Source organism: Oryx dammah, unplaced genomic scaffold, assembly GCF_014754425.2.
Source record: "Oryx dammah isolate SB20612 unplaced genomic scaffold, SCBI_Odam_1.1 HiC_scaffold_3, whole genome shotgun sequence".
NCBI lineage: Eukaryota > Metazoa > Chordata > Mammalia > Artiodactyla > Bovidae > Oryx > Oryx dammah.
The window spans coordinates 16,050,554-16,073,334 of record NW_024070187.1 but is presented as its reverse complement, the minus strand read 5'-3'; the positions used below and the strand labels follow the sequence as shown (position 1 = coordinate 16,073,334).

The 22,781-nt window shown below is 38.4% G+C and overlaps 1 protein-coding gene across 1 annotated transcript in view; it reads right to left on the bottom strand.

The window, feature by feature from the left end:
* COL25A1 (collagen type XXV alpha 1 chain) overlaps positions 1 to 22,484 on the bottom strand; it is an 87,167-nt gene extending 64,683 nt beyond the window's left edge. The window contains exons 1-3 of the mRNA XM_040238378.1: positions 22,321 to 22,484; positions 19,651 to 19,858; positions 18,044 to 18,250 (exon numbers count right to left, since the gene is read on the bottom strand). Of these exons, the coding sequence (XP_040094312.1) occupies positions 18,044 to 18,250; positions 19,651 to 19,858; positions 22,321 to 22,484 (579 nt within the window). The remainder of the gene's footprint in view (positions 1 to 18,043; positions 18,251 to 19,650; positions 19,859 to 22,320) is intronic.
* Between the last annotated feature and the right edge of the window lie 297 nt (positions 22,485 to 22,781).

The following is a 22,781-nucleotide window of genomic DNA, read 5'->3' as shown; positions in this document are numbered from 1 at the left end:
AAAAAAGAATCACAACATTGTAAATCAACTATAAATTAATTTTAAAAATCACCTTTGCCCTATCTATCACTTCAGTCTCATTTAAAAGGCTGGAGATTTGCTTCTAGAAGCACTTAAAACGCAATGCAGTTCCCAGCCCACTGACTTGTTCTATGACTTCTGCATCTGCAAAACTTCAGGAAGCAGATCTGCAAAGGAAATCATTGAATGGCATTATGAAGAAACATGTTTTGTTCTATTCTTCCTCTTATGAAATGTGGCCAATCGACCTGCACAAAAACTTGTTTCCAAACTAGGGGATGCCAAAGTCAATTGTGGCAACTAGTGTGCACCAAAAAAGGGAACAAAAGATGCTGTCAGCTGTTGCATAAACTATGACACTGGGGTGGGAGGAAGGGGGGAGAAGAAATATAATATTTAGCAAGATGAATGGGAATATTTACATTTAAAATGGAAATGCGGCAGTTCTGAGATTTAGAGTTCTTTGAGCGCCAAGTCAATGTTGGGGATCTGTGGGCTTTATTTAGAGCAAAGCAGTCTTTGAGATGGTAGAAAAGAGCACAATGAGAGCTATAATTCTGACTACTGAGGTCTATTTTAAAATAAAAATATCAAGCACTTTTCTTCCAATTCTTTCAAAAATGCTTCTAACTTCAGTGTATTTTAACAAAGTTATAGATCCTCCATCACTCCATGTGTTAATAAAAAGCTCTTAAATTCCATTACACTTAATGGTTAACTTATTTTCAGTGTGTGACATTTCAGTTAATCAGCATCTTACATTGGACTCTAACATAAAATAAAGCAAGAGAATGGTAATTAGAGGAAGAATTGGTCATGTATAATTTTTTAATTAAAAATACACAATGTTTAAGAACATTCAGAGAATCTGTTCCTCATAAATTATTTTGCAATCCTCAGGAAAACTAACAATTTCCTCATATAATCAGCATTAGGGTTTTGAAAGTGCACTGTGCAATATCACCTTTATATATTCCTTTTTAAAAAAAAAAATGTAGCATGTAGCTTTATTGACTCGTGACAATAGAGGTAAGGAGATGTAATGTTCAGACATATGAAAAAATACTGGCCTATAAGCCTAGGAACTGAAAGAAAGTGAAAATTTTTTCTTTTTCCTTTTTATTACAATAAGTTAAAAGCACGATAAAAGGTAGGAAGAGTAATATAATCTACACCTATGTATCTATCATTTATATGTTACACTTATATGTAACAATTAAAGTTTTGCCATATATATTCCTTTTTTATTTACTCAACCAACCATTTTCTTAATGAACTTGTTATCTCATATATCTGCATGGTCTGTCTGTCTCTTCGCTTATCTTACTCCTTCAACTTAAAATTCTCTGTTTTAGATTTTGCAGAGAAAGCAGAGTCTCTAGGAATAAATTTCCCAACATCATGTCTCTCGTCAACTCAAACCCACGTGGCTCTCCTTCCTATATCAGAGGGGGAAGATGTCCTCCTCCCACAGGACAGAGGCATCCATAGACTCTGGGATCCATCCTTGCCTCCATCCTCAGGGATCTTTCTCAATCAATTATCTCTCTAACCATATCAGAGCCTCCTGCTCTGCACGGGTTCCTTCCGCTTAGCACATAAACATGTGTAATCATTTCCTCACTTGGGTAAATTGTTTGGGAAGTGAATGTTAATGCTAAGTAAAGGCAGAATCTCGAAGCTGCAGTGATAGGAGATCTGAGAGTGAAGAAAAGACGTGGGTTTCATCATTGTCTAGGATTCCATTTTTCCAAGTGTCTCCAGAGTATTTAACTTTTTAAAATGTTGATGTTGAAAAGGAAATCATATAACAAAAAGTACATTAATTCAATGTTTAGATGAAGAATGTATATGTTCTATTCAAAAAAGGTTTGTTTCCCATTTTAAACCTAACTGCCACTTGAAAGAATACTGTTCATTAAACTGGACATTTTGTACATTGACATATAACCGTGGAAGGGAAATTTTCAGATGAAAATAAGAGCAAATTTTAAATCAGATGTTTTAACTAGAGATGAACATATCTGGTATTTTCTAATTTTGTCTTTGTTGCATGATCACAGTAAGTCAGATTTAGAAAAACTGCTCACAGCTCTGAAATCTGTGAAATCTTATTAGTTGCATATTTTAATACAATACTTAATAAAAGTCAAAGGAGGTTATAAAAATCATATTTTCTCACTGTTAGAAAACTACTGCCATTTTTGCTAAACTCCAAAAGTAAAAGCAGTTTTAAGACATAGCATTAATTTTGAATTGTGAATACATATCTTGTGTTTTCATGACTATGTTGCCAAGGATATATCCTCAGCTACCAAAAGTATGCATATACTCCTGTGATCGTGCTGGCAGGAAAAATGATTGCAAGCCAAAGATAGTATCATTTATTATTAGAAGGGAACTAGGAAAAAGCAGTGTTGAATATAAGATGCAGACATGTGTTCAAGTGAGTACAGACACACACACACAGATAGCTATTTTGATGAGTATTTTTCTTATGTATATATTTTTTGACTATGCACTGATTAATAATCCCATTACATATCTGTGGCATTGTGGTTATTAAATTTAAGCTTCAGTTCAGTTCAGTTCAGTCGCTCAGTCGTGTCCGACTCTTTGCGACCCCATGAACTGCAGCACGCCAGGCCTCCCTGTCCATCACCAACTCCCGGAGTTCACTCAGACTCGGTTCCATCGAGTCGGTGATGTCATCCAGCCATCTCATCCTCTGTTGTCCCCTTCTCCTCCTGCCCCCAATCCCTCCCAGCATCAGAGTCTTTTCCAATGAGTCAACTCTTCACATGAGGTGGCCAAAGTACTGGAGTTTCAGCTTTAGCATCAGTCCTTCCAAAGAACACCCAGGACTGATCTCCTTTAGGATGGACTGAGTGGATCTCCTTGCAGTCCAAGGGACTCTCAAGAATATTCTCCAACACCACAGTTCAAAAGCATCAATTCTTCGGCGCTCAGCTGTCTTCACAGTCCAACTCTCACATCCATACATGACCACTGGAAAAACCATAGCCTTGACTAGACAGACCTTTGTTGGCAAAGTAATGTCTCTGCTTTTTAATATGCTATCTAGGTTGGTCATAACTTTCCTTCCAAGGACCAATCAATGAAAGCTTCACTGATCAAAAATTGATTTTGAAGTTAGGGTATGTTGCTACCAGTTGGTTAAGATGTCCACATCTGAGTAGTTTTGTGGCCTCTAGTATAAATACAAATTTATAAAACAGTGAGCAAATGCCATAGAACCACTGACTGACTTATCTAATCTTTGGTAAACTTACTTATATTCTCAGCCTGAATAATGACTTGTATGAAGACTCATAAATTCATTATTCACCAGTCAAGCTAGTATTTCCTATTATTCCTAATTAAAATTAAAACTGTTCTCATGTTCTAAGGTTTCTAAAACCATTATTGTTATCCCATGTCTTAAAAGTTTGAATCAAATAGTTTTCAAAACTGAGTCAATCTTTTTAGTTCATTCTTATCAATCAATGACTTGGTCCTTTCGTAAGTATTTTCTTGGCAGGCACTTTAATGTTTGTATTTACTCTGTAGACTTTTTTTTCTGTTATCTAGTCTCTTTTATTTTCTGTTATCATTTCTTCATCCTTATCTACAGACTGAAAATTGTGTAACATTCAGAATCTCAATATGATAAATTATATTTAAGTTCAATTCTAGAAGTGTTAAACTATATCTTAAAATATACTCACTTTGACATAAGCTCTTGGTCCGAATGTATGAGCTTTTTTCATTAAAGGATCTTGCATAGTGAACATAACTGTTCATAACATAGGAATCAAACGAGCCACTGAAAACTTCTAAGTGTGGAGTAATAGCATCACTCATCTGCATATAAATGTTGGCACCTGAGTTTTCATGTTCTTTCAGAAAAGACTATAGAGAGTGATGACAAGTTAAGTGAGAAGTTATAAACAAGCAAGAAATTGTATAGTGCACTGATTCTCGTTCCTGTTCCTGCCCCATTAGATTCCATTTTTAAAGATTTTATAAAATATTATGTATAAAAGTGGCAGCCAAGTAAGTTAAAGGAATACCGTAGTTCCCATTTAGTGATTGCCTTTACCAAATGGTGGATTAGTCGGGCTTGAGGGTGATCTTTTACTCCTCCAGATACTTCACTCGAGAACAATCTCCAGTTCACCCTCTTCTTCAGCAGCACTGCTCTGTTCTCCTTCAAGCCTCATCTCTCCCACCTAAGCGAATGTCACACCCCGTTAAAAGCCACCGTGTTTTCAGTCTTCTTCAACCCTTTCTGCATAGTGATGCCTGAGGGAACTTTCTTAAAAGGCTTTCAGGTTCATACCTTTCCTCAGTTGAAAAAGCCATGCTTTCTCATCTCTACACCTCTGCATCTCTGGCTGTCTGCTCTCTTAATGGCCTGTTTCTCTCTGGTCTTCCCTCCTCCACCCATTATATAATTCAGAGCTCAGGGCCGCTCCTCTCAGGGCTAGGTCCCCTTCTTTTGTTTTCCAAAATACCCTTATGACTGCACTTCTTCCCAGAATTTACCAACAGAGCTGTGATTGTTGGGTTACTTCTTTCTTCACTCCAAACGTCTCTTATGCACAACAGTTGGCATGGTAAATGCTCAGTTCTTTGGGGTTCATTCATGAATTCATCCACTTAGCAGTTTTTAAAATACCCATTAAGTGTCAGGCAATGTTCTAGGCACTGGGGATACAGTAGTGAACAAAATAAATGAAAATGCAAGCCTTCCTGGACTTCATAGTCTAGTTAATGGAGAAAGATAGCAAAATAATAATAATAAAATAAACAAGTAAAATATAAAGTTGGGAAAGGTGGTAAGTGTTAAAGCAAATAGGGGGTTTGGAACTGGGAGAAGTGTATGTGGTGGCATTTTAAATTGGGGATTTGGTGAGGGCCTAGGGATAAAGCGACACTTGGATAGAACTCTAGAAGAGGCCAGCAAGACAGTCATGCATGTAGAAAGAGCAAGAATATTCCAGGCAAGGGAAGAGGAAGTACAAAGGTCAAGAGGTGGGTACATGCTCAGAGTGTTCAAAGAACACCAAGGAGGCATTAGGTGGGCGGTAGAAGGCAGGGCTGTGGAGAGGGAAGGGAGCTCACATGTGTACGGCCTACAGATGGTCAGCAAAATGGTGCTTACTCATCACTTCTTGGCAAATAGATGGAGAAATAATGGAAACAGTGAAGACTTTATTTTCTTGGGCTCCTAAATATCTGCAAATGGTGACTGCAGCCATGAAATTAAAAAATGCTTGCTCCTTGGAAGAAAAGTTATGATCAACCTAGACAGCATATTAGAAAGCAGAGACATTATTTGCCAACAAAGGTCCATCTGGTCAATGCTATGTTTTTTTCAGTAGTCATGTATGTGTGAGAGTTGGACCATAAAGAAAGCTGAGTGCCAAAGAATTGATACTTTTGAACTGTGGTGTTGGAGAAGACTTGAGAGTCCCTTGGACTGCAAGGAGATCCAACCAGTCAACCCTAAAGGAAATTAGTCCTGAATATTCATTGGAAGGATGGATGCTGAAGCTGAAGCTCCACTACTTTGGCCACCTGATGCAAAGAATTGACTCATTGGAAAAGACCCTGATGCTGGAAAAGATTGAAGGCAAGAGGAGAAGCGGGTAACAGAGGATGAGATGGTTTGATGGCATCACCAACTCGATGGACACGAGTTTGAGCAAGCTCTGGGAGTTGGTGATGGACAGGGAAGCCTGGAGTGCTGCAGTCCATGGGGTTGCAAAGAATCAGACACAACTGAGCAGCAGAAGTGAACTGAGTTTCATAAAAATTATAGGAATGAATAATGAATACATGGAGTAAACCAAGTTTCCCCTTATATCTTAGACAATAGTGTCTCAAGAATGACAACACAACTTAGAGAATGAATTTATGGTTGCCAGGGTAAAGGGACAGTTAGAGAGTTTGGGATGGACTTGTACACACTGCTATGTCTAACATGACAACTAACAAGGGTTTACTGTATAGTATATGGAACTGTGCTCAGTGTTATGTGGCAGCCTGGATAGGAGGGGTGTTTGGAGGAGAATGGATACATTGTATATGTATGGCTGAGTCTCCTCACTATTCACCTGAAACTATCACAACATTGTTAATTGGCTATACTCCAATACAAAATCAAAAGTTTAAAGTAAAAAGAATATAAAAACAACAGAAAAAAATTACAATGACAAGATTTTTCATTCCTGTTCACCCAAGTCATTCTAATGCTACAAGCCTAATTTCATAGCCTCTAGATTACCTCTAAGTGCAACAGTGAGTAGAGTAATTCAATTCATAGTTTCTACATTAAAACTGCAAAGCAAAGATCATTTTGGCTACGTGGTCTCATTCGTTCAGAGGCTGTCATGGATGTGAAGGTAGGTCTAAGGTCTCCAATGCACTTTAGAAAGCCATCACGCAAAGAGTAGGTAGAATTATCAACCCATGGTAATCTTCAAAGCAGGCAGTTAAGAAACGGATATTTCTATAGCTATTATGCATTGGCTTCACTTTCCAGCTTATAAAAATATCATTTTTTTAAATTAAAAAGTCTTTTCTTTGAAAGATCATGGAATAGAAAAAAATTAATGAATTTTTCTGACACTACCGATGCTAGCACAAATTTGTTTGAGGTATTAATTACTTAAACAGGATGCAGAGTTTCTAAATGATGTGCTTTAGGACGCCTTTTGGGAGGTGTTTTAAGGCAACTTCTGGTTGCCTGCTATTAGGAAATGATGTTCCCTGTGAGCAGGGGGCGGACATAGTTCCTGCTCTGTCCCTGATGGCTAACAGTAAAACTGAAGCTCTGAAAGCTGCTGGTCATTCCTGGATGCAAGAATATACAACCAGCTTCTGTAATAAAAAACAAAGGGAACGAAAGGAGAGAATAAAAGCCCCAATCTATTAAGCCACTTAAAATTATTTCCTTTTTGAGTTAAGAATTGTTCCATGATTTAATAAAAGTTAGGCAAAATGAAGAAAATGCTTTTAAAAGTCTGTTTCTACGGGAAAAATGATAACATATAATCTAACTTATTGGAGTCATAAAATGTTAATATCAGACTTTCTCAAGAGTTTGCTGCAACAGACTTTAATTATAACTTTGTGAAAGCTATTAACCTGGTCACAAGATCAGAAGATACAAAAAACTGGTTATAAAGAGTAAGGGGAAATGTGAAGTAAATAATAGAAGCTTGTCTTACTTAAGAGGGATTCATGTAAGATGTACTTTTATAACATTCCGTGTTCCGCTTGGATGTCTGATGAGAGAGGGTCAAGAAACATAAACTCTAGCCACTATTATATGGGAGTCTGGAGTATAATTCAAGTGATGTTTTACAAGATTCAGATTTCATGGCTTAAGTGTGTGGAAATGCCAAACTAGAAACTTTGGGGAAATGTTTAGAATATAACGTGTGCTGATATGTTTTCAGTACAAAAGCCAATGATTCAGACGAACTGGGTAAGAAGGAACACAGAATAAACAAAAAAAGAGTGGGACAGAGCTGAGCTGAGAAAGCCTCATTTTTGTTTTGAGTCCTCCATGGATTCTCTCTTCAGTCACACCAAGCCATCCATACATGAAGCCTTCATGTAAAGGTCTTCATCATTCTTTGAGGCTCAGCAACCTACACTCACTTCCTCTGTGAACCTTCTCCAGTTCACCCAGATAGAGCCTGTTTTTGTCCTCCATGTTTCTCAAGCACATTTTAACTGGCTGAATTTTAATATATTTACATATTTATAGAATCTACTTGAATGGGAAGCAAATTCTTCAGGTCATATATTGTACATGCTCAGCACCGAGGTCAGTTCCTAGCAAATAAATTATTGACTGCATTGAAGCAATGAATTAGTAAATATGAAAATTACTAAGGTCCATTTACCAAACTTCCACCATTGTTTTACAAGTCTAACTATCTTCCTTCTTATCACTGGAAAGAGCTTGGTGTTGTTGTTGTTGTTTTAATAGATGGCTGTCTAAAACTTTTAATCAAACTAAAAAAGCAAAAATCTCCCAGTATATATAAACAATATTTTGAAATAAAAATGGTTGCCTCACAGTAGTACTTAATAGAATCAAAACACTATGGTGATTCATCCATCATTATCTATTTAGAAAATACATGGACAAGCTCTAATACTTTGGCCAGCTGATGTGAAGAACTGACTCATTAGAAGAGAAAAGACCCTGATGCTAGGAAAGATTAAAGGCAGGAATGGAAGGGGATGACAGAGGATGAGATGGCTGGATGGCATCACCGACTCAATGGACATGAGTTTGAGCCAGCTCTGGGAGTTGGTGATGGACAGGGAAGCCTGGTGTGCTGCAGTCCATGGGGTCAAAAAGAGTTGGACACGACTGAGCAACTGAACTGAACTGAAGCTCTTCTTATGGGAAGTTAGACATCATTCTATTTCTCTCCTTAAAGTCCTCAGTTTTGAGGCAGTTGTTTTTGTTCAAGTATCTGGGATTTTTTCATTTCAATAATATCACTCCATAATTTCTATTGTTTGAAGACGTTTCTCTAAAACAGGTCTCCTTTAGAGCCTATCTATAAGATGACATGTTACTATATTTTAATTTATGAATATTTGATGAAAAAAGTTTTAAATGCAGTAATTAATCTTTTAAAAGAATAAATTCTTTTTGACTTCTCTATCTCATGTGCTGACTTTTGGGGAAAAATATTAAACCCAGATGATTCATTTGTTGGTTTTTCTCAAAATCTTGAAGTTCCAACCTCTTTAAGAGAGGTCTCTTAACACTCAGGAAATTAAAGAAGCTATACATTTTTCTTACCACTTGACGAAACAAGGACCCAAGACTGAACGTTAACTACTGCCAACAGATTTAAGACAGATCTAGGTATTTGAGAATCTATGCTCTGATTAGATCCCCAAACAGAGACTCTATCACCTCCTACCAGATATCCAGGGCCGAAATTAGCTCATTTTATCCTTTCTAAATATTTAATAAATTGTTTCTCGGTGCTACATCCAAAATGGAAATGATCCGGAAAGAAAGAAAAATTAACAGGCTTCCTCTGCCCTCTGTGATTAAGCATACTTCCCCAGTGTACCATAAAGGCAGCAAATTTATGGTTTATGAAGGCCTATCACCCGATACTGTGCTCAGGAAAAAATATTTCTAAGAAGTAACATGTAAGTGCTTTTCCCATGTTAAATCAACAATGCTAAAAAGCACTAACTGCTAAAATTTAAATATGCTACAACCAGCAGAAGGAAGACTTAAATTTAGGACTCTAATATATACTCATCTACAGTTCAGATCTGTTTTCTGTCTAGACCAGTCCTGTCCAACAGAACTTTCTGGAATAATGGAAATAGTCTCTATTGCTCAACCCAGTAACCACATGAAACTCCAGTACTTTGGCCACCTCATGCGAAGAGTTGACCCACTGGAAAAGACTCTGATGCTGGGAGGGATCGGGAGCAGGAGGAGAAGGGGACGACAGAGGATGAGATGGCTGGATGGCATCGCCGACTCGATGGATGTGAGTCTGAGTGAACTCTGGGAGTTGGTGATGGACAGGGAGGCCTGGCGTGCTGCGATTCACGGGGTCGCAAAGAGTCGGACACGACTGAGCGACTGAACTGAACTGAACTGAACCACATGTGGTGACTGAGCACTTAACATGCGGCTAGCACAATTATTAGGAACTGAACTTTAAATTTAATTTTGTTTAATTGCAGTTTAAATGGCTACACGTGGCTAGTGGCAACTATATTAGAAAGTGTAGACCTAGCAGATCTAGGGTGTAAAATGCATAAGACTGCAATCAAGTGAACTGGATTCGACCCTGCTTCTGCCATGGACTGCTTTGTGAGCTTGATCATGTCATTATTCTTTCTGATGCTGTTTCTTTATCTTTAAAGTGATTAACTAGATGATTCCTAAGATTTCTTCTAAATCATTTATGCTCTATTTAAAACATACTCATTGAATGTGACTAAAAAATTGTGTTATTATTTCACTCTCCTCATGAAAATCAGTCCTTTAGTTACACCATGCCTATTTGTGAACACTCATATTTCAAATTATCTATAATACATGAATGAATACACAATGATGCAGAAGAAAAAGTAGTTTTGTAGTTGTATTTATCCTGCCTAATCCTACTCCTGGTGTGCTATGACACTGGATAAAAGAAAAATCTAAATAGGATTTCCTTGCATTGGTACTTGATTTACTGAATCATCAATTCATATTATTCAGTCACTCAGTTTATTGAATACACTGAGCTCCAAACACAGTTAATATTATATGTGATGTGATAAATGTGGAGGAGGGGATAAGACAGTTTCTAACTTAGAGAAACGTGAATATCTATGAGTGTGTGTGAAGTTTTCTCAAAGGAAGTGACGGGCCAAAGCAGAAGTCTTATTTTTTTAAGAGTCCATTGAAACACATGGCCTTGGTATTGCCCTTACCCTGGGCAAGGGGGTTCTTGCACTGGGGCCCATGCTTTAGAGATCTCTTTCCTGGTTGCACACCTCCTCCTTTGGTAGCCCACTCCTTGACCTTTGACTGTGCTCTGGGTACCTGTGGCCCTGGAATTCTCCACCCCAATAACTGGAGCTCACTTCAGGGACTGTGAGTTGCCTTCTTCTCCAGTCTGTTCTTCTGAGGGTGAGCCATACCACTGCTGTGCACTATAATAATGGGGCAAAGAGGTGGGTATTTTGAAGCATGTGGGTGGAGTTTGATCCTGTGAGCATTCCAAATATCTACATGTGAGAGCTGGAGTCTAGTAGAGATTTGGATATTAGGTACATGTGAGAGAGCAAGGCAGCAGGCCTTGGCCCATTTGAAAAACCAAGTATTACAGGCTCTAGAAAAAAGCACCGTAGGTCAGAAGAGCTCTGTTGGTGTGGCATTTACATGTATTTCATGGGCAGTTAAATTAATTGAAGATAATAAAGCATTAGAATGGTTACTAAGGCATCGCAGCAGGCAGTGTGCATAAATGAAGTAACGCAGTTTTATCAAAACAAATTTCACTGTTAAATCTAGTCTAATAACTAAATACCCTAAGATGATTTAGGTCATTTTGGTTATTTGTGATTTGAAGGCTTGTTTGCTCCACCAGGGGCTTCCCTGGTGGCTCAGATGGTACAGAATCTGCCTACAATGTGGGAGACCCTGGTTTGATCCCTGGGTTGGGAAGATCTCCTGGAGAAGGGAAAGACTACCCACTCTAGTATTCTTGCCTGGGGAATTCCATAGACAGAGGAGCTTGGTGGGCTACAGTCCACAGGGTCGCAAAGAGTTGGACATGACTGGGTGCCTATCACTTTCACACTTGCACTTGTTCCACCAGATTAAAATCATGAGGGGAATCCTGCTGCTGTGTCTGATGTCTATCATCCTGCAGATTAGTAAGGCTGAGAGAGCAAAGTACAATTAAGTAATATAATAAGTTTTTATCAAATCCGTGGCATAGCAGTACATTATAACTAAATATGTTTAAAGTAAATCTTCACATATGTGTTGATTCCATTTTATCTTAAGAAGAAGCAATGATTTATGCTTATGTTATCAGCTACTATGAAATACATTGTATTCACTTGACCCAAATATATTAAACGTGTTTGCAGAAAAAACAAAAATAAACTAAAATAAACTAAAAAATATCTAGAAATTTTTGGATATCATATAAATTCCACTTTAAGGAACAATAACAAAAAAAAAATTTCTGAGTTTTAAACTCTCAGACACCACCAGGGCCCAATGAATGACACTGTAAGTACTCTTATAATTCATAAAGAGATGAATGGATACATTATGGAGTTTGTATAGGGAGAGGGAGAGGAAGTAAGAGTTCAGTGTGGGGAAAGGGATGTGGTCTAGGAAACCTTGGTTATAGACACTTTGGACGAAAACGTAATTTCCAAGGACTTCCCTGGTGGCCCACCGGCTAAGACTCTGACCTCCCAATGCAGGCGTCTCGGGTTTGATTCCTGGTCAGGGAACTAGGTCCCACATGTTGCAACTAAGAGTTTACAAGCTGAAACTAAGACCCAGTGCAGCCAAACAAACAAATAAATATTTAAAAAACCCCAAACTGGGACAAGTTGGTATATCGAATATACATCATTTATCTTTTATGTTTTTGAGAACTTCTACTTTTGTCAAAGAAAGAAACTGTAAGAATATCAAAAGGAAAGACATCTTCAAAAATACTATTTCAATACTATTCAAAGTTCTAAAGAACTGAAAAATAAAGGTAACTTGTGCTGGGGTTCAGAAATTTAGCATTTCCTGCTGTGGTCAGTTCTTGGTTTGATTCTTGAGTCTAGTTTTACAAGCCAGAGTGATTTTTCTCCTTATTTAAATAGGGTCCAGTTTATTTTAGCTCAAGATTCTGCCCCTTAAAATCTCCAGAACTTCTCGGAAAACCCGAAGGCCTTATTTATGGAATAGATGCACAGCAGGGCTAAATAAATGTGGAACTGCTTGACAGGCAGGACTTCTCTTTTATTCTATCAGAGATGCTGTTAATCTTCAGATGATTATTTTTGCAATATAAAATATATAGCCTGGATTACAAAAACTAATTCCCCACCTGACACACTCATAAACAGTTTTATAAGAGCTAATTTTAGATCATTCCTAGTATTTTTCCATTTCATCATCAGAGATACTTAAACTTTTAAAAAAATTCTATAGTGCCTCTCAAGGTCCTCATGTAAGCAAACACTCTCCCATGATAGAACCCAACAGATGTAGTGGGTTTAGCATACTATGGAAAAGATGAGAGCAGTGGCATTTATTGTCTTCCCTTGGTTGAAGTGGTGGTGTGTTATGAAAAGCTGATGATGTAAGAAGATGTGACACGTAAGAGAAGGCCAAAAGCAATGACCGCAACAAATAAGACAAAAGGAATGAGGTGCATTATCAGCCACAGTATCTGACACTCTAATTGGTCGCTATAATCACACTGTTGTTAGCCCTGAGGGCTCACCGAGTGGGCTTTCTGCAAGCGAAGTTATGGCATCTGACATTTTTGTCAACAGCAATACTTCTCACTTATGGCAAGTTTTTGTTCCATAAAGCATTTTCATATTTTTTATTATTTCACTTGCTTCTTACCATATCCCAGTGAGAGGGGTAGAATAGAAATCATTGCCTACATTTTATAGATCAGTAAAAAGGGTCACAGACTACAGTCATACACTCTTTAAGTTGTTCTGAGGTCAGAATTACTGGCATGATGTACTTTTCTTTCTACCAGACTTTGAGTCAAAACACACTTACTGCTCCCCATACCCTACGTGTAATATCTGAAAGACAAAGAAAATTTCTAAGGAAAATTTTCTCCTCGTGAAAGCTGCTATTATATTTTTAGTATCTCTTCTTTGAGATAGGTTAAAATGCCCAGGTGCTATTTAAGTTAACAAACATAAATAGTGATTTCTTTAAAAATAGAAATATTTCTCTTTAAGCAAATAATATATAAAAATTTGGTTTTCTGGGAAGAAGAATTAGGGGATTACGTTCCTTTACAAAAAGACTCTGAATAGGATTGCCTTAAATAGCAAAATTTCCCAGTATATTTAAGCTATGTTGATTTATGAAAATCTGATTCATATAGAACTTTACAGGAATACATCTGTTATATAAATCCATGCTCACCTGTAATTTACTCTAGAGGGAACAATTGAGTGATAATAATAATAACATACTCATACAATTCTTCATTATATATTTTAAAGTGCTTTCTCCTAATTTACTGCATTTGTCTTTGGCAACCTCATAAGGGAGGTAGAGAGGGTATTATTATCCTTTCTTTACAGATGAAAAATTGAGAGGTTAAGTGACTTGCCCAAGGTCAGACAGACTATTCATTCATTTACTGCTATTTGAGTGATGTAGTTGTAACAGGGAAGTCAAGGAAGTAAGGTTCTTCCTCTTAATTTTTTTTTTTTGTAACCAGCTGTGAAGGCTATTAAAATAGAGGTGGATGATCTCACAAATATAACGCCGGATGAAAGAATCCAGACACAAAAGTTACATATTGTAGGATTCTATTACTATAAAATTCAAATGCAGGCAAAATTAATCTATGTCGGCAGAAGGCAGAAGAGGGGGATCGTGAGGGAAGCTCGGCAGGTTTTCTAGGATATGAGACATTCTATTTCTTGATCTGGTTTGTGGTTACACAGTTATGTACATTGTGAAGATTCATTGAGATGTATATTTATCTACTTTAAAAAATATATATTATACAAGTTTTCTTTAAAAGAAGAATTTTACATTGTTAAGAACTGCACAATGCACTTTATAAGATCACTATATTATACACATCCTTCAAACATTTGTGATTTCAACTGAATTTCTTAGCTGCATTTTAAAAAATGAGAGTATGAACTAAATCTGAAGAGTTTAAAGAGAAAAAAAAGTTGAGAAAAAATATCCAAGGATCATCTTTATCTGAAAAGTAGCTATATGAAATGGGAAATTGGAGCAAATTAAGACAATGATATAATTCGTTTGGGACTAGATGGGACATTTATACTTAATGACATTAAGCTAGGAAGAGTAGGGAATTGGGATTAAGTTGTTGTTCCCAAAGTGTATCATAGAGCACATATATGAATTTAGAGAAATAAGATTATAATTTTAAAAACAGCCACTTTTATTTTAGAACTTTATATATTACGGTGCTGCTTTGGACATTGGGGTAGAAAACCATTTATCACTGGCAATGATAAAAATCTGAGTTGACTCTGCATACCTGGGCTCCTGAGAATCCCAAGTAACCTTTGATATAAGAGTGTATGGGAGTAAAATGTTTTGAGCATTATCCATGATAAAAATTACAGGTGCATTCAAATGCTTAAAGATTTCCGAAGATCCTTCACCTTCTGTGATCCTATAATCCCGAAAGCTAATGCTGCACTTGTATGCAAAGTTACCACAGATGACAGATGTTTTGTTTAATTTTCACATACGCTGTTGCTTTTCTTTCATTTTACTTGTTTTTAAAAAAGAATCCGCAATGGCACCCTCTGCCTGATCATCCATATCAAATATCTATCTCGATACTATAGGTCAGGAACAGAGAATTTCCAGAAAGTGGGTCAGGTGTGGTCCCAGGATGCTTCCACTTCATCAGTGACGTTCTGAAGACAGCTCCACGACAGCTAGGACTACAGCTTGCTGAGTGTCTTCCCAGGAGGGCTGCTAAAGGCATCCTGTGCAGGGAGAAGCCTTTGACCTTTAGCCTATGCACACATTTGTTTTAATTACTGGCCAACTAGTGTTTTTCTGCGCATTCACTACGACTCAGCTAACTTTTTTTTTTTAATACATTTTATATCCTGAACATCTGCAGGCTGCATGCCACACGTCGCGTGGAATGGACGTGATCGAGTTGATTGTCATCACTGTATCCAGGGCGAGTGTGACACATTACCGTCCTCTGGAATTTGTGTTATTAGACCATAACCCTGTGTTCCCCAATATTGCTTATGTCACAAAGTAGGTCAGAGAGGCGACTCCAGAGAGAGACAGGTAGGAAGAGACAGGAAGAGGCAGGTTGAAGGAATTCTACTCTTTGGGGCTCAGCAAGCTGCCCCCAAATTCTTTATCTCTGGCAAAGGATGGATAAACAAACCTGAGGAGCTGGGACCCACGTGTCTACGGGCAAGAGGAATCATTTCATGATCTTTTTTAATGTCAGAAATCAGGAAGGCACAACTGTTTCTGGCTGGAAGCACAAATGATATTCACAACATAGCTGCTGATGTTTTAACCATTAACTTTACTGTTTTATTATCAATTTGGGGGGTCAAAAAGGCACAACTGCTCTCTCTCTTCAACAAAAGGAAACCCCCTTGAAACTCCGTGGAAGGTTTGCTCTACTAACTCATGGGAAGTCACACCTGGTTCTTTTGACGTCTCATTTCTGTTTAACAGGCATATCCCTGAATTTCATCTCTCTCATAGAAGTCTTCCTCAGTGTTCTCTGTCACTTGCTTCACCTGGAATCTCCCTCTTTTTTTTCCCCCGTATCAGTTCTGCAGTTCCCATGTGATGAACAGAGCCTATCACTTTCTTTGCTTGTTTATTTTAAAGGAGTCCAGGGCTTACCCAGTGACTCAGTGGGGAAAGATTCCACCTGCAATGCCGGAGACACAGGAGCTGCAAGTTCAGTTCCTGGGTCGGGAAGATCTCCTGGAGGAGGAAATGGCAACCCACTCCAGCATTCCTGCCTGAGAAATCCCATGGACAGAGGAGCCTGGTGGGTTACAGTCCATGGGGTTGCAAAGAGTTGGACATAACTAAGCGAGCGCATGCGCGCACGCGTGCACACATACACACACATTTACCATTAAAAAAAAATTGAACTATAGTTATCTTAAAATGTTGTGTTAGCTTCAGGTGTACTGCAAAGTGATTCAGTTATCACTATCAGTTTTTTAGCTTTTACTAATTCTTACTCTTTTTTTGTTATAGGTTATACAATAGATACATTTGTTACACACAGTATTGACCACAGCTTTGAGTAACTTGTCTTTCCATTCTTCTCAACACAGGAAAAGATAAATTCAGATACTTGCCATCAAGCCTTGTTCTCCTGGTTTCCCTGGTTCACCCTTAAAAAAGAATAATGATAATTTTATTAATGCCATAAACAGTACAAACCAATTTCAATCTTTTTTTTTTTCTTTTGCACAATATCCACTGGGGATTGAGAATGTAAATACATACTTCTCAGGCTAAAGAGAGGAATGCAAACATAATGAAATTTAAAGAGTACTGATGTTGTTTCTTCAAATGGATTTTATAAACATTTTAAGATTTAATATGATGACTCTATGTTACTTACTGCAGAAATTTAAGAACTATGCCAAGAAGGTCTTCTAAATAAAACTAGTAGGAGTGATTATATTGTAAAGCAGCTATGGCTTTCTCTATCTTTTGAGGTTTCATCCTGAGAAAAAGTGAGACCTTAAAAGACAGTTTTAAGATGAAACTTCTACCTCTGATGGTCCAGTGAAAGCAGTCCTAACAACCAGAAAATTATGCTGAAAGTCAACTTCATTCATAAGACAAATTTACCACAGGTTTTGGAGAGGGGGTTGTCTCAGAAAAGGTTTAAGGTACCCTATATTCTAAAAATTAAATACACTAAACATGAATGACTGGCAGATTTTTTTCTTTTTTGGTTACCTTTATTTTCAATTTTTTCTATTTTGTGGATGAATATTTTATTATTGCCTTTGTACTGTGAAAACACTAATGAAAATAAGTTAAAGCAATATATTAAATAAATAGTTTAATTCAGCAATAAACCTGAACTTCTGGTCCAAAAGTCATAAGTGGACAAACTTTTGACCTTTTCCATGTATTTCTTTAAATCGCTGACTCGCCTCTACAAAACTCAATCATTTATCTGATGTCTTGTATTACTCTATTACTGACACTTCACCAATCTAAGTAAGTACTTAGTAAATTAGTACTTAGATCAAAATGTTGAGATGGCTAAGTCCTTTCTATCCATAAGCTTCACATACAAAGGACGAAGGGCACTCAAATCGTAAGTGCTGTTGTTTTAACCATTAAATTCACTGTTTTATTAGCAATTACCTGCAAGGGATTAAACGTTAGGATGATTTACCTCTTTTACGTTCTCTAAATTGCACAGGACTTTATTGTCTCTGTGTTGGTCCTTTGGGATGTTACCAATCTCCCATCTAATTTTTCAGGCCAGTCTTCCATTTAAACCAAAGGTTTTAAGGTCCTCTATGTCAGTCAGGATGCACGTGATCAGGCATCTCTACCTGCAGGCTTCTTGAGGCTTACCTGAACACCAGGTCAGTTGCTGTTCCAGGCCTCTCCTGTGATTTGCATGGGTGCCCAGTGGGTTGAGTGTGGAGCAGAATCCTGTTGGCAGTGCCCTCTCTGATCGATGACTTTCCTATCATCCCAGTTCCCTCAACCCACTCCACTCACCTGACCTCCACCACCCCTCGTTCCCAACTCCATCCCAATTCTCAGCACTTCAAAGGAAACAAAACCAGTGAGAACAACTGATCCAAAAAAGCAACTCACGGGCACGCCTGGCATTCCGCGGGGGCCATCCTTCCCTGTGTCCCCAGGTGGCCCTCTTGGGCCCGGTGGGCCTGGAGGGCCTGGCGGCCCAGCCTGACCTTGGTCACCCTGCCGTAGAGAAGGGGACAGACCAACAATAACTGTGAGAGATAAAGACCCAGGTCTTCTTTTCAACACTTTAAATTTGTATTATCTAATCCACGTTTATACTATAAAAAGAACCCGAACAACCAGAAACGTAAAGCCTGTAGGCAATTTGCCTGGCAGCAGGAAGCAAATAAATATTCATGCTGGGTGAGCTGAGTAGACACTGTTGAAATCAAAGCTCAGGAACCAGCACTCTCAGCTCTTGGAAGTAGTGTGCATGTTATCATTATATCAGAGCTGGCAGAAAGCTTCTGCATAAGTTTATCCATGACAATGCTGCATTGGTTATATTCACCTTGCTTAATAAAATGGCTGCATTTATAACTGGGCAAATATCTACTTTTTCATAACTTATAAAATTAGACACACAAGGCTCTAGTCATGCTGAGAAATAATTTATAAACTACCAAAGCTAGAGAGCTTAGAAATTGGGTCTATCACTGGATATAATTTTTAATGTTTTCCTTTTTCTTCATTTAAGAAAAAATTAGATAGGCTTTCTATACCTTTTGCTTTGGGTATTTTCATATATATTTCAAACAAATGCAGCTCATGAAACATAATTTCACTTTAGTATATTTTAAAATAAATACCCACCACCCACACCCCACCCATGAAAGATAAATAGTTAAGCAACAGTATACAGAGTAAAAATTGAATGTAAAGGAGAAATCCAACTTGAGCAAGAATAAGCACTACCTTAATCAAGCGGCGTTTAATGAGCTGCTGATCAGCAGAGAGAAACCCATGATTGATTTTAGGAAACACCATCTGATCAGTCAGGTGAGGTCAAAGGTTGGAGTTCAGAGGTGAGAGAATTGAAGAATAGGCATCAGAAGACCCCAAGAAAGAAATAAAGATACACGCATTAGACTTATAATAACCATCCAGAAAAACAGAACTGGTACTTGTGTCTGACATCGGACCCTCTGGCTCTTCTTGAAAGAACCATAACCCTGAAATGGGGTGGTGAAACCAGATTTTTAGTTAGAAATGAATCTTTTTTTGTTTGCGGTGGGTGTTGGGTCTTTTTAAACATTGTATATAGAGAAGCAGGTAAGCTCGAGTCACCTGTACTCTGAGCAGAAAGTCCAGAGACAAAGTGCCAGTTCAATTTCTGTCAGATTCATCAACCAGCATAATGTGGCATGAACGCGACTGTCATGCTATTGATGCCCGAAGTCCAGAGTATTCAGGGTTATCTGATGTACTGAAAGCCTTCACAGAGCATGGTGACGCACGCCAATCAGACTACTAAGGCATGGCACACCCTACGAGAGCTTGCCTGCCTTTCTTCGACTTCAATATCTTCCCCTCTTTTGGGCTCAAGAGTCTCCTTTTTAATATACATTTGATCTCACTGATGGAGGTGAGGTCCTGGATGCCCGATAGCCTGCTGTGAGGGATGAAAGGGAGTGACTGGACTCGGCAAGCCAGTTGAGCTGTTCTTGCTCACTCTTATGCTGATTGCGGGCTCTGACTGAGCAGGCATGGGTGTCAACCACAAACCTTGACGGTGAGGATCTGATTACTGTGCAGAGCAGCAACTGTGGGGAAGCCTGGCAGACCCTATGGATAGGGAACAGCACCCAAACAACACAACACAAAACGTCACACAGACATCCCACCGGTGGACACACAAAACAAGCATGTGCCTAAAGCCACCCCGTCCCGGCTCTAAGTCTTGCCTTGTTTGACACACCCTAAACAAAATCAGACACATGAGGTCCCCAAACCAAGCATTCCTTCAAGGGAATGGTCAACTAGAGAACTCAGGTCCACTGGGATTCCACGTATACACTCAAGATTTGTAGACTCTTACATATAAAATGTTAGTACAGAATGGAGGTAACTACAGACTCTGTTACGAACACAACACTGTAATTTCCTTCTACTGGAATTCTGTTTGCAACTCAGGATATACATGTATTAAATCTTTTTCTGGACAACAGTGAACAGAATTTTGCAGTCAGATCAGACGTATTCCTCTGAATAACTGCAGTATGCCTCACAAAATATAGTCTTACCACCCACATACGAAAATTTCTCTCTCCGATCTTATGATGACTCTCACTCAGGTCTTTCCTGTCTCAGGAATTCCTGCAGAGGTGGTGGATGGAAATCTGTCTCTTATAACATGCGGATTTCGTGTCAGGGGGATTTATGGTCACACTCTGCAGTAATCGCTTCTGTCACGTAACTTTTCCAAGAGAGCTTGACAGTTCACACACCCCCTTGAAGCAGAAAAGTGGTTTCGAATTCCGTAACAGAGGAGAACGAGGGAGGGATGCTGTGAAGGGCCTGAACCTTACTAGCTTGTACTAATTTGTCTTCACAGGCTTTATCAATTGGGTAGGTCTGAGAGAGAAATTTTGCCTGTGCTCTACTTCTTTTTCAATGCCATGGCTTGTATTCCCATTTTTTTTCCCACGCAGAATCCGTTCACCATACAAAAAGGAAACAACAACCACGACAATATTCGGCCTTGAGCGTCTGCAAGATGCCTTCCTACGTTTACTGCTCACCCTCCCCACTTCCCACTCAAATCTATTTTAGGGATATTTTTGGAAAAAGCCAGAAATTTTCTAGTTTTTAAATTTTATTAGTTTGGGTATATTTTCTCCCCTATTTCCCCTTATTAGGAATCTTTTTTTTCTTAAGAGAGCCAATAAAATTATGTTTGCAGTCTGAGACAGCTCTTCAGCCCTAATGCCTTTCGTTCTCTTCCTTTAAGAGCTGGGACTTCTGAGGAGGCAAAGTCGAGGACATTGCATGGCTTTTGCTAAATCCTCTCCGATAAGGCTATTAGGTGGCTGGGTAGTTTCAGGGTGACCCATAGCCTCTTTTTGTTCTCTTCAAGTAAAAGTTCTTTAAACATAGACTCCACAAATTCAGCAATGCTACGAGTTGGAAAACAGATGTGTACAATTTGCTTTTGTTTTACTGTGGAATATGAGTTTAAAATGTTATTAGATGGTTATGTGCCAGCATCTTTCCATCTGTGACTCATTAGCCCTATATTACACAGTCAGAATTTTATATATAAACCTCATATTTATGTAACAAAGAACAAAAACAGATACAAACAAGAAGTCTATGAGGGATCGGAATCTTGATTAGTGGCGATAAATCATAGTGTCACTTGAAACGGGATTATCTAACAAAAATAATTTAAAATTAAAAAACCTTTTTAACAGCACACATGGTAGATCTTACAAATGTTTTGAAATTTGCATGTATAAATAAGTCACTTTTTTTTACTCATATCTGAGCATGACCAGCTTGCTGTTTGATTATATTTTCTAAATGCTTACCAAAAAAGCATTAAGTTTTAGAACTTAGTTTGGTTTCCAGTTGCCAGTAAGATCTAAAGAGAGAAGTGGATAGGTGATTCCCGTCGCAGCAGACTCTTTTTCTCAAGCAGAAAATCTCTGAGGAAGCTGAGTTTAAATACAAACTCAGTCATCTTAGCGGTGGACATGCTGCCAATTAGGTGCTTAGAACAACATTTAAAAGATTTTATTAGCAAGCTAGCCAAAAGGACTTCAGGAGCTTACATGCAGTGAAGTAGAAAGGAGACAGGTGGACAATTCTCATGAATTCTAACAAAAAACTCACAGCCTGGGCTACAATATCCTAGGACCGTGTGCTTTTCAAACTGAGATAATGCTTAACCAAGAGCACGATGAGAGTGTCCTGTGGAGAGCTTAAAGACGATAGTAAACGTGGTGCCTCTTCCTTAAGAGTCAACTTTAATGAATGGTAATTTTTTTCTTTTGCAGGATCTTAGTTCCCTGACCAGGGATTGAACCCATGCCTCCTGCAGAATTGTGGAGTCCCAACCACTGGATTGCCAGGGAATTCCCAGTGGTAAGTAATTTGAAACATTTTTAAATAAAGCAAATGTTGACATAATATGGGGTAGAACGTAAACCTGGCACAAAACGTTAAAAAATGTTACCACTGGATAGTGGTAAGGAGCATGACCTCACAGGGGAGACCCCCAGGTCACACACCCACCCTGGGCTGACCCTACTTCCTGCAGGAGGTCCTTGGAGGGCGAGTCTGAAAGCACTGGTGCCGAGTGCGTGTCTGCGCACCCAGGCTTTGTGTGACCGTAACTGCTAGGCCGCCCTAGCTGTTCACACAGAGAGGGCCCTTTAGCATTACACACGCCGTTCTTCCGCAGTATCATTACTTATAGTCCTTTCTAAATAAATGGAATGGACATATTTCACTTGGTTTTATATCTCAGAAAATTTGCCTGGTACACAGATGGTTTGAGTGGGTGTGGAAAAAAAAAAATCTGTCTCCAGAAAAACATGGAGAAAGAGCCCAGGAATCAGCTGAAATACTGAAATAATTTGTACTCATTTTCACCCCCAAAGATTTTGAGTGCTTAAGAAATTGGATATACAAGAGTATAAAACTACTTTTTATAACCCATTTTCCTGGGCATAAAGACTTAGACAACTTCATGAATCTTCCCCAC